This window comes from Apostichopus japonicus, chromosome 16 (assembly GCF_037975245.1).
Source record: "Apostichopus japonicus isolate 1M-3 chromosome 16, ASM3797524v1, whole genome shotgun sequence".
NCBI lineage: Eukaryota > Metazoa > Echinodermata > Holothuroidea > Aspidochirotida > Stichopodidae > Apostichopus > Apostichopus japonicus.
Window position 1 is genome coordinate 12,862,486 of NC_092576.1, and position 18,244 is coordinate 12,880,729.

The 18,244-nt window shown below is 36.3% G+C and overlaps 1 protein-coding gene and 1 long non-coding RNA gene across 3 annotated transcripts in view; both read right to left on the minus strand.

Annotated features, from left to right (window-relative positions):
• Window positions 1-18,244, minus strand: part of LOC139982045 (uncharacterized) — an 87,181-nt gene that overhangs the window by 33,069 nt on the left and 35,868 nt on the right. Inside the window, exon 1 of one of the 2 annotated variants that reach the window (XM_071994546.1) lies at window positions 2,113-2,194. The exons of the other annotated variant lie outside the window; for it this stretch is intronic. Within the exon in view, the coding sequence (XP_071850647.1) occupies window positions 2,113-2,155 (43 nt within the window). The 5' untranslated portion in view covers window positions 2,156-2,194. Of the gene's footprint in view, window positions 1-2,112; window positions 2,195-18,244 lie in introns of those variants that run through there. 2 annotated transcript variants of the gene reach the window in all.
• On the minus strand, window positions 4,384-7,396 carry LOC139982051 (uncharacterized). The gene is made up of 3 exons (XR_011797960.1): window positions 7,252-7,396; window positions 6,235-6,446; window positions 4,384-5,148 (listed from the first exon to the last, which is right to left on the minus strand). It is a non-coding gene; the product is annotated as an uncharacterized lncRNA (long non-coding RNA).

Here is an 18,244-nt window from a genome sequence, read left to right on the forward strand (position 1 = left end):
TTTGATCCAGTGGAAATAAACTGTCCCTGTGCTTCCATCCGACTCTGACCCGAATAAAACAAACGTTCTAGTTTACTGATTAAGTAACTTCCTGGCTTCTAAAGTAGCAGAAAGCATGTCTCTGTAAGGGCAACGGAATTTCATGTATATGTACTACTCTGGATTAATTGCGAGGCGGATGTCCCGCACATAGTAATGAAACCATGAATGCCATTCAAACACATCATGCAATGTACATGTAGAGAGTATGGAAATCAGTTACCCCCATAATTTTAAGTTTACATATTCTTCTGTTTAACTATTTTACATGTTCTTATGTGTAACCATTTTATATAATACTTGTGTTTATGTTTGGAAAGTTGATGTATTATGCACCCTTATTGTATAATGGAAGATCCTGCTGGGTACCTGGGATGAGAGATGTTTTGATTGAGCATGCGTGAATACTCACACAAAGCCGTAGTATGTAATCTTTTAGTGTACTTATCCTTTCCTGATTCCGCAGAACAAAGAGATTCGGCGAAGGGCTACTGACATTACATGTTTATTTACACACATCAACATGCATACCATTATGAATGTACATTGCAGGATGTGTTTGAATAGGCATTCGTGGTTGTATTACTATGGGCGGGACTTCCATTGTAAGATATATGATGATAGAAGTTGACTAATTCTCGTTTCATTTTCACTTTATGTAATTTTCAGCCGTACCTTATCTACATTCCTACTTTGTCTGATCGGGTTGTTTAAATATTAACAACACATTAATGATATTGCTGTAAAATCCATTTTTCTACCCCATAGGGATAGCATATGATAAATTCGCCTATGTTGTCAGAGAATATACTTAGCCTATCATTAGCCAGACTTGCGCGTAGTTTTTGAAAAATACGGTCACAATGTTATAACATTAACCGAACGTTATCCTTATGAATTATTTTAACAAATACATAAAATGTTTCCTGATGTACATATTATGAATTAATGTCTGTATACTTAGATTCTACCTTTTGAAAAGTGTTTCAACTATGTGATGCATCTTATTTGTGTATAATTACAACTAAGTAGTGACCGACATAGGCCTACGGTGGTGAAATATATCAAACGTTACCACAAACAATCATGCACCACATATTGGGAGATGTTGCATTTTTCGGTTTCTCATTTAAAAACTTTTGCTTCTTCTACCATAAATGACTTTCAATAACGATGGTTTCCTTTACTCTCTATTTTATGGTATATAAATATCAATAGTGAACATGATGTCTGTCCTCGAGAGAGAAACTTTCAACAGAATATTTAATTCATCTGAGACTGTAATGTAACTATAAGCCTTAGTTAACTTTGCTGCATGTTTGCATATTAAACAACATGTAACGGTTAGATGCGGAAAGCCACATGGCTCACAATTTTAGGAATAATAGCTAGTCCTCTGACAATAATAATTTCATCGCAACGTCCTTTGTGATAAAATATAGTGATTCACTAAATATAAGAGAGAAAGTAACGTTAAGTTAAGTTCCTCGTTCTTTCTAGCAACAGTTGAACAAAATAAAATGACTCCACCATGCACCATAGTTGTGTATGGGCTACTATATCATTAAAACTTTAATACAGCCATCTAAGAACATTTGTAATAGATTTCGACCAAATAATTTTTATTTGAGTCTTAAGGAAAGTATTCTGACTATAATAGCATGGATTTGGCTGACTCAAAGACAAACAAAAATCAGTATTTAAAGTAAAGTCTACAAATATACAAAAATAATTACGCCAATTATACTTCTTTACCTAAACACTCGATGTCTTAAAAATCGCTTCAACTAAAATTTATGAATGAATACTCTCATCAAGCCCTATTTGAAAGTCCTTACGAAGAAAGAAAGTAACTGAACACTTACATACATCACAGACATATTGCCAATACATGCTTACTGGATCACAGCTTCACCTTATTCATTTGCAAGATACTTCAACTTGTAACATTACTTTTCGGATACATAGGTGAAAATAAGAGGTTTACAAGAAACCTACTGCTTCCAAGTAAGTAATTCGGAATATCGTGTATACTTTTACCTTTGCACCCTTCATGATTAATTCTCTACTTACCGTTAAGTTGTAGTATAAATGATCTGCTTTCCTGCTTTGTCATAACGGCATACAATACCCTAATGATATTGCTGTAAATCGATCTTTGGGCATATCAGTGTATTATAAAAGCAAATAATTTATTACCCGAGCCACCCTGTGCCATCATGATTATCTCTGAAAATCCCTATTGTGCACGCATGCCATTTTTTGTCACAATAAAGGCATTCAACAATCTATGTACTGCATGTCACCCAAATGTTCGCCTTTTGCAGACATGCGGAAGCCAATTGTGTTTTTTAACCGACTCAATTTTGGGGACTTTGACCTCAAAAAGGAAAGTGCCACACATAGAATTCCCCAACTATTTGTTGTTGCGGAAGGATACATGATTTTAAGAGTCGTTGTGCGTCTAAGTGGTCAGAGAAAATAGCCTATCATAGGTTAGACTTGTGCATGTTTATTGAAAAATACGGTCACAACATTAAAAAGAACGTAATCCTTATGAATTAATTTAATAGACACATACAAATATTTCTGTTGTGGACATTGTGAATGGTGTCAATCTGTCACTGAGTCTACCTATAAGTAAATCGTAATCAAGTAAAAAATGATAGATTGCTAGTACGATTCATTCCCAGTAAGATAGATTTTCAACTTATGATATTATTATTTAAAGGAATATTCCGGTGGCAGACTGACAATTTACGACACATATTGAAGAAAACAATACTTTACACTGTTCGTTACCCCCACCCCACTCCTTCTCGATATCTTTCCCCTAACTTAAGAAATGTTTGATTAAACTCAAGCTATTTTGATATTAAGCATGACCTTTAGTTACTCCAGAAAGTGATCACACTTGGTGGTTAGTAATGTCATCTGGGCAAATTCTCTCAAAAGCTTTACATTAACTCTTATTATCTTTGAAATCTGATACATTATCAATGTGTGCTCAGTTGTCAGTATTGCTGTAGCTAGAAGTTCATCAACATGAAACTCTGTAGTAGAACTGTTTTCTTCCTATGTAGATAAATTATTGAACTATTATAAAGAAGAACATTAAAATTTTCAGCTAAAGTGCCCTGATGACATAATCCATTCTGTTGTTGCCTACAAAATGTAAAGAAATATATATAACTTAGCGAAGCAAAATGCTATGAGAATGTTATTTGGTGCTCAAGATGTATACTGAAAGTTTCTGCAACTTTACTAAGCAATCTTCTTAAGCCACGAAAAATCCTTTTACCTTCTTAAGGGCCGGTTACACTACAGCGATATCGGATCGGAATCCGATTCCGAATTTTACAGAAAAAATCGGAACAGTGGGTTTCCTATTAGGACGGTCACACTACAACGATATCGGTCCGGATTGTCTCCCACAAAAATTGTCCGATCCGATATATATTTTATGATTGGTCAGCAGAGCGATTTTTATCGGACGACTATCCAATTTGCGCAGTTTTGTCCAATCAGCGCCTTTGTTTATATTGACGTAACAATTGTGTAAGTGCCCTAACTAGCTACCAATCATTATGGCGGACAAGGAAAATGAGAAATTTGTTGAATTTGTGAGGTTGAATCCCTCACTATACGACAAAACCGACAAGAATTTTAAGGATTCTACCCGGAAGAGAGACATTTGGGACTCAATTGGGGGAAATGTCGGTATGAGTGGTAAGTACATGGTTTTCGTGACATGAAAAACCCACAAAATGAACTGGCATATCATGCATTTTAGTGTAGTCACAGCTTTTGTTATACCTAGGGATAGGCTTTTATTGTATTGTGACAGCTATGCTATTAGTATTATATTAGTACTAATATGCCTAGATATACATTTTGACCTTCATCCTCGGGCCGACCAACAACATTGCATCTGTTTGCTGCTGCTCTCAATCGGGGAACGATACTAAATTCGACATCACTCGCAACCTTTCATGAAGTAATCATTTAAGCTTGTGGCTATGGTAGGCAAAGTCACTGTTTCATTGAGGGATTCGTGAAACTTGTTTTCCAAATTACTCTGCCTAGTAGGACTAGCCGAGTCAAACTCGAAGTGAAATTTGTTGCTTTTCGTGGAAGCGGCTCTCAGTACATGTTTCAACTGTATATTCTACTTTCGCTGAGACCAGGGAATCAAAGTTATAACTGTAATCAAACACTCCCGACAAACTTGACAAGTCAAGCCGAGCAGTGGCGGAGATATTGTAGAAGTTAGGCCTAGTGAAGGAATGTTTAATAATGTATTGAACATGGGTTGCTAGTAGTAGTACTAGTAGTTGCTAGTAGTAGTACACTGAAAACTTAAATTGGTTCACCGACTAACATAACGTTAGTCCATCTGGTGCCTCTCCCGACTAACATAGCCTTAGTCAGTTGCTATACCGACTAATTTATTCCTTAGTCAGTTGGATTTCTTAGTCGGTCATCTTAGTCCGTCAGCTTAGTCGATCAACAATTTCTTAGTCCGTAAATGTATATTAGTCAGTTACATTAGTTGGTGACATTAGTCGGTCTTTACCGACTAATTTATATGAGCCACCGACTAGTTTATAGCAGGTTTTACATTAGTCAGGATGGTGCCTCTCCCGACTAACCTTTCTTAGTCGGTATCGACTGACTAGTTGCACTGACTAGAATCACTGAAAGAATTAAACCCGACTAGTTTTACTGACTAGCATCACTGAAAGAAAAGAGAGCAGAAGAAACACAAATAATGTGTACGTTGGCAGTATTTATTTCTGATAAAACTTCTGATGTCTACAAAGGCTGACTTTCGACAGATAGAGAAGAAATCACTGTAAATAAAATCTGAAAATCTGTTTTTTTCCAACAAAGTTAAGACAAGTTAATGGATCAAACATGAATCGCAAAAGTATAGCACTGCACAATAATGCAAAGTTGAATCTTGGGCAAGGGTTCCTCATGACTTTCGTTTTCAAGTGGTACCCCAAATCGACACCAGTTAAGTCTTCACGAACAAAGAGTGTTTCTCTTAACTACAAATGGCCTCCCACTTGTCTTCAGGAAGCCAAAATCTGCACCATTATTGACCTGTGAACAGAAAATATGATATACGTGTAAGCACAGATACAGATATAGCACATGATAACTCACATTATCATAAACATACATTTACATTAAAATTTTATAACATATTGGGAGGTATACATTTAAATCTAGGTCCCTCAAATTATAAGCCAGGAATAGCAGCTTTACCAAATTATTATTAGCTTTGCACAGCATAACACCAAGTTATTTCTCAAAGCTTAATAATTATGTTAATCATGTTAATAATGATCCCAATAGACCGGGATCCCAGAGGGTTTGGTTAGCTGGGAAGGTAACCAATTGCCTTGTACATCACAATGTTCACAGTGCATTCCTGTATATGAAACCTGACGACTGGCAAACCGACTGTGGTGGGTGTGGCTGGGAGAGCAATTTTAAAGTCACCTGATAGCTAACCTAGATCAGTTTTCATGGTAACACATCAAAGTAAGAACAATACCTATCATTTTCCTGTAGGTTTCAACTGGTCAAATCATGAGCGCACCTAGGTCAATGAGGGGATGGGCATATTGGGGGTCTACTGGCAGGGGTACCCCAACAATAAAAATTACTGGCAATGCCCATCCCTTGTATCTGAAGTCCTAACCAACATTTTCCAGTAGGTTTCAAGTGGTTACCTCATGAGCTGACCTAGGTCAGCCATGAGGGGTCAATTATAGATCACTGGCAGGGGTATCCCACCACCAATAATTACTGGCGATGGCCATTTGTTGCTCTTGGGGCTATACCTGACACATTGTTCTTACTTTGATGTGGTTACCAAGAAAGCTGATCTAGGTTAGCTATTAGGTGACTTTAAAATTGCTCTCCCAGCCACCCACCACAGTCGGTTTGCCAGTCGTCAGGTTTCATATACAGGAATGCATTGTGAACATTGTGATGTACCAGGCAATTGGTTACCTTCCCAGCTAACCAAACCCTCTGGACTCCCGCTCTACAGATCAGTGAAAATTTGACCAAACTTATGAAGCTTGCACGTAAATGATATACTAGACTGTTTTTTTTAAAACAGGTTATGAAAAGTATCTTAAATATCATTAAACAGTTAGGTACAATAGTTAAACTCACTCTTCCATCTTTTTTCTCTATGGTACTTGTTCCTTTGCTTTTTGGACTCTTGGATAAACTCTTTTGTTCTGCGAAGGGTACCAATATATCATCTTAAAACATGTCTTTAAGCCATATATAACACAGTTCTCCTCTTCTGTTGTTGCCTCCACACTGGTGTCGTACATCACAGGAAACCTCACCCTTGACTTAGATATTTGGCTTTTCAATTCCTGCTGGAAAAAAGAAACTGCAAAGTATTCATCATTTGAAAAAAAAAATTAAATAAAGTTGTCACCACAAAGTTATGTGAGATTTGCTTCCACTATAGTCTCAAAAAACAATCCCAAAGTTTGAAGCAGACTGTATAAAGCTGAAAATTTAAACGAGAGTGTCATCACCATTGCAACCAGAATCAAATGCCCAGAATACAGAGATAATAAAACATGGGCTAAATCTTTGTTTGTTTTTTTTATCTTTAAAAATATAAAATTTTAGAAACAGAAATGCACTGAGCCAACTTATTTATAGGCCTAATCGTTTTTAGTTGTTATTTTGCTTGCTCACATAACAAGCCTGTTTAGACCTAGGCTAGAGGAGAATCAGTACTTTGTTACACTAAGTTTGTCTTTCGGGCGTTTTGATTTAGTCTTACTAGTAGTACTAAAGTATATAATGGACCGGCGAAGACTAGAGAATACCCAGAGTTTTAGCAACTGCGTTAAACTGTATCATCTGATCTATTATTTACGTCAATGAGTTTCATTCAATCTAGGATCAAAAAGAGAAAACTAATTAATCTTAACCTTTAAACTTTGCTACTAAACAGATATGCTTGAATTACAAATAAATGTCAAAAAAACATCATAATCTAAGAATCGATGCATATACATATACATAAACAGAATAATTTGAATTCGCGCAAGTGAACCCTGCACTACATTGGACAGAAAAAAAAACGTGCAATTAGACCAAACTAAACATACTAAATTTTCCGTTACTTCTACATAAAATATCAATACAAATACAACAACTTACTCTTTTGGCAGTATACTAAAAGCACATGTTATAATAACTTCAGACTATCAAGCTTTCCTGAGAAAAAACGGTTAATACTTCTTACAGTAAGCAAGTCGACCGTGAAGGAATGTCGCAATTGTTTCCTGGGTGTGACCGGAAATTATATACTAAAAAATGATAAATGAAAAGGTTAAATACAACTGGAGCGTGCATCCTGACTGCTCGCAACATATAATACCGTTGACTATCCAACATAATTTGTTCAGCCTACTGTGACTGTACGTTTGAAGGTCTAGCCTTGCTTATTCAATATCACAAAGCCTACCCATTTAGATTCACATGGGAAATTACAGGAAATCTTTACCAAATGAGTGTGGACTTCAAATAAACTATTGAGCCTTATAGTTCCAGCATTTGTTTGGGAATAAATTAGAAGATTATGTGCCACTGTTCAATCTAGCCCAATACACACATAACACATTGTTAATTGGTGTTTAGAATGCACACTTTAGTGTTGAGAATGCACTGCAGTACCCAGTAGAAGCCTATAGACTACTCACTGTCATTGCACTTGTGTATTGCGAAACGCCAACGTGACAACGGTAGCGTTACACTAACCATAATACAGTACTAGTGCCAGTGGCCTAACAATTAACTTTAATTTTACCTTCAAGTTAAAGGAATAACAGGTAGGCCGATGATGCAGTTAATACCTCCATTCTTCTAAAGACCTTCTTGGGTGATTTACGGTTGAAAGTTGCTTAGAGTGATCGTATGAAACTATGCCAAGTCCAGCAAGCTGCCGTTGCCTCTCGGTTTCCAAATTAAAGTGAATCGAATTGGGTTAAAATACATTAGTCCGTCGACACCGACTAAGCTACGATTATGGCGTAAATCGGGTGTCCGTGTCGTTCTTAGTCCATGGGTTAAAATACCTTAGTCCGTCGCCACCGACTAAGCTGCGATTATATTTTCCTTAGTCAGTGTAAACTGACTAAGAAGCAGTGATGAAACGAATATTTTTGCTAGTTCGTGTGCATTGACTAACGTTACAAACTAATTTAACGTTAGTCCGTGGCAATATTGACTAGTTTATTTTTTCAGTGTACTGTAGTAGTACTATAGTCATTATTGCGGAGTTCGGAATACTGCGAGGTTCGGACACCCCTAAGAATACACAATTTCACCATGACAACCTACAAGCAAGACCCAATTTCACGAAAAACTACGAAGCTACAGTTATTTTCTCTTCAAAATGACCTGTGTTCAAGTATGTACTTACATGTTTGTCACTAAAAGGAAATCTTATAGTTTTGGGGTGTTTTAAGGCTAAGGTGTCCGAACTTCGCAGTGTCCGTGCTACTACTAGGCATATGGCATAATACTAGTAATACGACTAGGCCCTTAGCCCTTTCTATTGTTTTATGTCAGGTAAAATTTTGAACATTTGCAGCCAATTGCAACAGGCTAGGTGGGCAGAGCAGGACGCATAAAGCGGGAAGTCTAGGCTCGGTCGACCCAGTACTTGGAGAGTGTTATCTCTCAAAATACATTCTCAAATAGGAACGGGCATGTACATGCAGTGGTTATAACTTGTAACTTTCTCCAGAGTATTTCGCACGTCTCCGGAACTATGCCAACTATGGTGGATTTTCCAACCCTGTAACTAAATCCAAACGTCATGTATGAGTCTCATGTAGCCAAAAACCTACCAATGGAAAGACAATACAGAAATTCATATATGTTACTTTCAATTAAAATATCTATTTATTCTTTTCAAATAGGGGAACAGCGCAGAAAAGGTGGATGAACCTCCGAGATGACTTCATTAACTATAATAAAAAGATGAAGGGCCACAAGTCTGGGGACGAATACAGGAAAATAAAAACAATACCGATACGCTGATGTCCTGCAGTCCTTATTGCCTTTCCTTCAGCAATGAGAGTAAGTCATTGCTATGCATTATCAAAGAGAAGAGCAATTATGATTAATCAATATTGACTTAATTACCCAATATGAATCTATATTATCTTTTTAAACAAGGGTTTGTAGTTCTCATTTTGTTTTTGATTCATGGAAATCTGCAAGTAGTTAGTAGGCTCAGCTTGAAAAACTTCAAATTAAAGTTATATTTTATCACCTTCATGTTTTCTTGCAAAAACCTTGGTTATTAATTGCAACATTTTCTGTGGTGTTTCAATTTCTATGGAATTGGGTAAAACCAGATTTTAGTTGAAATTTGCTTGTTAACAAAGATAATAAAGAACTGTAGGTTGGTAGTTTGGATGGTACTTGGCACAATTATATTCTACTGTTTTGCTTTTTATAATCCCTTTTGATTTTCAATGGCTGATTGTCATTGAATATGTTTTATTTTATTTTATGTTACTTTTTAAAATTTACATTTACAACCTGTGTTAACTTGGAAGAAAACAGATCTGTGGATCATTTTCCATCGGATACTCAATCCACGTCTGGATATGGCATTAGAGGAATCATGTGGGGGTACTTCACGAATCCACTTTCCCTGCATTCCATCTCCCTGATTTTATTTATTCCATTTATACCATTTTGTATTTTTATATTTCTATCACATAGGTCAGTCCCGAAATGATTGACAAATTTATGTAGCGGAGTGGAAATCCATTGTATTTAAGAATCCATACTTTCCCTTTTGGCATCCCATCCCATAGTTAGTTTCCTTTACAGACAGCAGTGCTCTTTGAATGGCATACTCCTATTAGAGTCTATATCAATCTGTGGGAATGTTCTCCTTCAGGAAAAGTGCCAAACTGCAGTAGGAGAACATCTTTTTTGATATGTTATCAATCAGGGTCTGGTTTTTGTAGCTTTCATGTTTAAGAGCATGAATGGAATTACATGTTGTGAAAAAATTGTGTCAATTCAGGCAATTTTAGGCTCCTGGCACTCTTCATATGCGTGTTCTCAGAAGAAGTTCTGTTGCACATAATTATTTTAATTCTGGGTTCAAGAGGAACTGAAAAAGAGCCATCATCTTTTAGTTGATAGGTTCTTCATATTGTTTACATATTCTTGAAGGAAACACAAATTATGCAAACATTACAGTACAAATTTGAAACTATTGGTTTGTGGTTCATTCTGTCAGTAGCCTGTGGCTGAGAGGTTAAAGGTTAACTTCAGTACTCCATCAAGGTCTCTTATTTTAACTGAGAGGAATTTGTACTGTAAAAGAAATTTTGCTCTTATCAGCCTTCAATTTTTCCATTGTTATATCCATGAGTATCAGTATAGAGCTCTTTACCAAAAGGAGAGAAGACTTTTAGGCTGAGTAAGTCTGAATACCCAGGTAACACCCTTGTCGATCAACAATAGTAACAAGTTCCAAATTACATATGAGAGGTGAATGTTACTTTCCATAAGGCAGGGAATCATTAAGTAATTTGATTTCTGGTTGGAATTCAGTAATTCTGGCCGGTTGTAGAGAGTGTTTTCTATTTCTTTTACCAAATGTCAAATGTCAATTTTCAGGATGTCCTAGAAAGGCACATATGGTCAACAACAATGTATCCTTTTGCACCTCTCTCTAAAACGCCATTAAATTAGACAGTGCCACATTGATATATGTGGGCATTTTAATTTAAACTAACTTTAAGAAGACTTCAAATCTTCTGATTTGGATAAATTGAGCTTTTCATTTCATTTTTTTTCGAAATAAAATAAAACTGTTAGCAAACTGCTTATCCACTAAAGAGCCTGTGTAGGAGGATGCGTAAAAGTAAGGCCAACTTACTTTTACACATTTTTTTTTGTTATCGCAACGTTCACATATAAATATATACAAATAGTTTATGTATGAACATGTGAGTTACCTAAGCGACCTATGTAGGCATGTCTAATAGGTCACTACCCGTATAAGACAGTATCTAATACATAATTAACAAACAAAATAAATTATGAATAAAACAAGATGCAAAGAAGTAGAGAAATATGGTAATAATCGGTAATTTCTAAGATCAAAGCTGTTTCTTAATTCTCTACTGCATGATGTAACAGTATACGTACTATTTATTTAAATATCCCGTGTGCGCAATGAATTTCAGAGAGAATTTTTTTTGTACGAATTCTCAAACAATGTTTGATAGTATTGTTCTAAAACTTGATATGTGAAGATTTTCAGCGGACATGAAGGTGTAATATATACCTTTGGTAACACCTCGATTATATACTCAGGTTAAGAAATTTTGATAAAATTTGTACGGAATAGATTATGAACAATGCGGTTAAGCAAAAGGTATAGCTATATTGTACATGTATTATGTGAAACAAGGTTAAGAGCAGAAAACAACGTACAATCAGTATACTACATCGGTATACAACGAACAGCTTATGATTTTCCCTCTATACATAATTAATTTCACATATATTACTAAAACCTACACTTCTTCATTCTGATCTATCTATATGACCTAGTATGTAGTCATTGTCTGCAAGCCCCCCTCTGATAAGAAGTACCATCAAGGGAAGGTTAGGATATAATTAAACAACACTTGTTGTATATAGTGAAACAGAAAATCACTACACCATTACTACACTACACTATATACTACACCATCACCACAACATAACTACACCACAACTTAACTACACCATCACTACACCATCAAAAATACACTAACGGGGAGCGGGGAAGTCACAAGACCCAAACAATTTGATTCACTCTCAGCCCAGCTTTTACTCTTCTATGGAGATTGTGACCGTGTGCAGATCACGGCGATGCTACTGTGTACGTTAGGTCATTTTCACGAGTCCGTTTGGTTGGAAGGTAATAATTACTATTATGATCGCAGTCAGGGACGTAGCCAGAAATATGAAAGGGGCGACAGATTGCTCCCCATCCCACCCGATTGCCACTTCACTGATCGCGTCTATAGGTTTGTGAGTAATCTACTGTGGAGGCTACTGCGCAAGTTCGTTTGCTGAAAATAATTCATCGACCAAGTTTATTATGAGAAATATTGCTTGGGCCTCAAAATTATCCTTGCAACAAAGAGCATATATCCATGTTGACTGGCTAATGAACAATGAGGTCATCTGCGTAACCATAAGGTAAGGTTTGCCGTCACTACTAATGAATAGACTACGAACATAACACAAAGAAACTGGTACAATTGCATTGTCGACTTAACAATGAACCAGCCGATTAGTCAGCAACAGCCTACGCAGTGATTTTGAACAATGATAAACACCTATAGCGTAGAACTTAAATAAATATATACTTTATGTACATATGTTTATGTATATTAACCTCCTAATATATATACACAGAGTATGTACACTATAGAGTCAATGAATCTGCTAGGAATGAATTTGTAAGACTTGTCAAACATATTCAAACTACTAACGAACATCCTCTACATTCCAAGCTCAACTCTCTGTGCAATAAAACAAATTATAATTTGAGAAATCCAAATATCACGCCATCTTTTAGAATTATACTCTTTAAGAACTCGTTTATTTACAGAGCAGCCCTTTTTGTAAACTGGTAAAGACAGCTTCTTAGATCCTTTGTTGTAGCTTCTTGATAACTTTGATAACTTTTGTAACGCTTTTTATGTTGCATATTAACTTAATCTCATAAGCTTTTATATGTCTTAACCTGTATTTTGATGTTCTGTATATTGTTATATTTTTATCCTATTTATAAATTTTTCTGTAAATTTATACTGGAATAAAGAAATGAAAAATGATGATGAATATATATTAACCTCCATTTTTTTTCAGTAACATTTCATTAACAAAAGTGTGTTCAAAGTATCTCTTTCGAGATCCGGCTCTAGGAATCACAAATGACTTCGAGTTGGTTAGAATCATATTTGATCTCTAGAGTAAGGCAAATATGTCACCGAAACAGAACTAGTATTGTTCGATACAGGTGGCAAACGCCAACAATGGAATATCGACCTTCCTTACCGGTTTCGAACCTCTGAACATACAATCAGAGTCCATGGACTAGTTGGTTAGGGTGTCCGCGTACAAAGCGGGAGGCCCGGGTTCGCATCCCGTTGGAGGCTGGAAGTTTTCACTGTTCTGGATTTTCCAACGCATTACGATTTCAATTCTACATATATATATTTATACATATATATATATATATATATATATATATATATATATATATATATATATATATGTATGTACATATATATATATATATATATATATATATATATATATATTAATATATATATATATATATCATATGCACGACTGGCATGTGCTCTGCTAATTCTGGCTATACGCAATGGTATAGAAAGAATATAAAGAAAAAGATAAAACAAATAGTATTATATATAGTAGTACCTACCAACTAACAAAGCTTTCCGTGTTCCCTTAGTTTGTTGTACCATCATTCTTCGTAAAACAGTGAGTCCGTTTATGTTGTAATATGTGTTTAATTCGAACTTACAAGTTGTCTTAGCAAAATGAAAATATACTGGTAACACAAGTTAATAATGATAAGCAAATACGTGTGTATGTACGAATTTGCACTGTGACGAGCTCACTCGAGCGGAACCTTGAGTAATATAACGTTATACTTAATTTGGCTATGCGTGGTGTGCACATGAGGTACGGTACGTCGCGTCATGTGACCGGTACGAGTAGAGCCGGTCATACTTTACCGGCTCGAGTTGCTAGATCGTGATGACAATTAGACCACTCGGACGTTTCTCGGATTGGCTGGAACGTTTCGAACTTGCCCGTGGAACGTTCTTTACTTTTGACATGAACACAGTATAGGCTTGTTCCTCATCATTATTGAATACAATTAAGTTGACAGTTTGTGTATGCTATGACCAATTAAATATAGACAATACAGCATACGTTTGAGTCAGTGGCGTAACCATGAGGGATAGAGTAGGGGAAAGGTGGGGGAGGGCGATCCCACAGTCAAATATCTTATCCCCTCAAATGACCTTGGTGGGCAACAGAATTGATTTGGACGAAAATTACAACATGCATTTGAAGGCTCAGTTAAGCCAGTTCGCGAATGACGTTAATGCGTAATCGATGGGACTTTTAATTTATACCAGCCAATTGCGTCTCAAATAAAATATTATCCTATTACTTCACTTTCTGTCATCGCTACGAGTCTCCCCCTCCTCCCCTCCCCCCCCCCCCCCCCTCCGATCGCCACAAACGAGATAGATCGCCCTACGAGATAACCCGATACCATGATTGTTATGTCATGTACGAAGGGCCAAGCGTTCCATAAATGTCGTAAAAAGAAAGTGAAGTGTCAAAGTTAAGATATATGTCAAAATAAAATAAAACTGCTAGCAAACTGCTTATCCACTAGAGAACCTGTGTAAGAGAATATGTAAAGTAAGTTGGCCTGGCGTTTCGATCCTAGAAGTTTCTTCTTCAGAGGCTAAATGACAAGTAACGTACAGTAACAGAAGGGACAAAAACACGCACAGAATACAGACAGGTTAATGGGCATGGAGAACACAAAGGATAGATGTAATGGGATTAGTAGACAAGGGATTGAGAGAAGAATGAAAGAAACCAACAGGGGTAGAGGAGAGGTAGCAGATTAAACAGTAGAGGGACAGAGAGAGGATTAAGGGAAGGGGTAGGGAATAAATTAGAGAAGGACAAAGACAGAACGGTGTGGAGAAAAAATGGGTGGAAGAGAGACAGGGGGACAAGGGGAGATGGAAGGGTAGGGGGCGGGAGAAAAGTCAGTCATGTTCTTCCAGAATTTTAATATATATGTGTCCAATTTGATATCAACATGTTACAACTCCATATGAACATGTCCACTCGATACACAGAGAGAACACAGTTGCTATACTGTAAATCTCACAGTTTTGTACCAAATTAAAAATTGGATCGTGCTATAAATCAGTAGCAGATTACAATAAAAACTGCGGATAGATGTAATTCCAACAAATCCAGTTGTTGGGATTTGTTGGAATTAAGCATATTCTCAGTTCTTATTGTAAACCCTAAATAGCACATGCTACCGATTTATCATATTTATCGGCCCAATCCAGTTGTTACTGTCACGTGGTACAAAACTTTAAGATTGATAGTATTTAGGCTACTGTCATCTCTGTGTTAATCGGCTGACATATCATGCTTATGTTGAATTTGACAAGGTTGATGGACGTAATGACATATTGTATTTTGTTTCGACATGTTCATATGAATTGTAACATGTTGATATCAAATTGGATAAATGTATCTATGTATAAATTTAGGCTTTGAGACTTGACTTTCCTTTTCGACATTTAAGGAACGTTTGGCTCTCCGAAGTCATGTGTATGTTTATAACTTTATACCATCGTTATATCGACCGTCAGATGTTAATTCGATTTGCTTACTTGGAACCTGAAACATCGATATCCTATACGTTATTTCAACATCGCACGTGTGAACTCGCCCGGACTCATCAGTCGTAACTGAATAAGCCTAACCGAGATATTGTTTCTAACGACTATATGGACTTACGACCGATCAATGTATAAAACCGATGGACTATGGGCCTGGACAGACAGTTTTGTATTAGCTGAATGAATGAATCGTAAGTTGATGAAAATGAGCTTCATATACAAAAACATGTAAGTCATAATATAGTAAATAATAGGCAATGAGATAGCAACTGCACTGTTGAAAAATGGTCCATACCAAAATGAGAACTTCAGATTAAACAGTTGAAAAGGACGTAAAACTGAACCCAATTGTCGAAATCCCATCACTATACCATTTATGGGTTTTTGAAGTTTATCGAAAATTCGATGGGGTGTCTGACTGACACTGACCGTATCGTTGACGAGTAGCGCGGGGAGGGGGTACAAAGCAGCAGTCGGAATTTTCTGGCTTCAAAACCCATCCAGTTGGTATTTCAGCCACTACCACCCCCCCTCCAACCATCAGGCTTAGCTATATATGTCCCTGCTTGTACGCGAACCAGTGGCGTAACCAGACTTTTCCATCTGGGGGTTGGGGGGGGGGTGGTTCGAGTTCTAGAGTTCGAATATGGGGTAAGTTTAGCAAGCGACAAGTTCGGTCATTTAGGTACGTTTGCAATATGCCCCATTCCCAAACACTTGTAACCAAGGTAACGGTACTGTTGTGAATGTTTCTTTACCCAAATTGAACAGTTTATCCCTGAGCTCCGTCCGCTAAATTGTTGAAGCCTTAGGGATAGTCCAACTAAAAATATAAACTTGATATATTGTAGAGAAAGTCACTATACTCCTAGATGATAACCCTGAGAGCTTTGTTCTCACACTGTACTATTAACACAGTACGTAAATTTATTTGCCGAATCAAATTTAGAAATTGGATAAACTTAAGAACTCAACAATGGTAAAGCCTAGGGATGTATATATATATATATATATATATATATATATATATATATATATATATATACATATATATATATATATATATATATATATATATATATATATGCTCCTTTTCCTGATTGCCAATCTGCGTACAGGCAAAATCACTCTACAGAAACTGCACTTATGAAAATTCATAGTGATATATTGATGAATATGGACCAACAACAATGCACTCTTTTAATCCTGTTGGATTTGAGTGCAGCGTTCGATACTGTTAACCATGATATTCTCATGAACATATTGCGTACCCAATTTGGTATTGTTAATAATGCACAAAAATGGATTGGTAATTATCTGTCTTTCAGAAAACAGCATGTATCTATAGAAAATATCTCATCGAAAGATTTTTCTTTGAATTGTGGTGTACCACAGGGCAGCTGTCTCGGTCCTGTTCTATTTTTTTGTTATGTTTCTCAGTTGTTTACCGTTGTCTCTAAACATCTTCCTAACGCACATAGTTATGCTGATGATACACAGTTATATTTATCTTTCAATGCTGGTTCTCTGTTATCTGAGGAACGGGCTGTTCTGGCAATGCAATCACTTATATTCGAAATAAGACATTGGATGATCAGCAATAGGCTAATGATCAATGATTCCAAGACTGAGTTTCTTTTAATTGGGACTCGCCAACAAGTTGCTAAGACTCGGGTTCAGATGATAAAAGTAGGTAACGTGGATATTAAGCCATGTGATAGTGCAAAAAATCTTGGGGTTTATCTTGACAGCAACATGTCAATGGACATTCATATTGGAAAAGTTTGCTCAAGGGCATACCATGGACTCTATAATATTCGTCAGATCAGAAAATTCCTGGATGAGGACTGTACTAAAACTCTTATTAATGCTTTTGTAATTAGTCACATCGACTACTGTAATGCACTCTTGATTGGTTTACCTGATTATAAGCTTCGTAGAGTTCAAATGGTACTTAATGGAGCGGCTCGGTTGATTTACGCTCTTCCTAAATTTTGTCATATTACTTTTACTTTACAATCTCTTCATTGGTTACCTGTACAGCAGCGCATTGAATTTAAACTAATCTTGCAAGTATTTAAATGTTTAAAAGGTCTTGCACCTAAGTATTTATGTGATATGATCTCGGTGAAGTCTAGTTGTTACTCTTTGCGCTCACATTCTCGAATCACACTGCATGTTCCTTGTATCAATCATATAATACATTAGGCAATAGGGCTTTTGCCTACAAAGGACCTCGGTTGTGGAATTCACTTCCGGTGGAATTGATGCGTATCGACTCCCTGACCCTAGATGCTTTTAAGATAAAGTTAAAAACATATCTGTTTAAGCTTGCTTATTCTGATTGACCCGACTGGTTGGCTTTTTCCTTGTTAAGCGCTTTTGAATGTTTTGTACAAAATTAGCGCTATATAAATGCATTTATTATTATTATTATTATTATTATATATATATTTGCCTTTATCGTTTACATCCGTTTCATTAACAATGCTGATCCTGTAAATATTCTTCTTCAGAAATATTACATGGTGGAGTGCTTGGATCTGGGGAAGTAAACAGTTAAGTGCAAGGATATATCAAAAACGTAAATTCTTAAAAATGATGACATCGTATTTAATTTCCAATGAACCCAA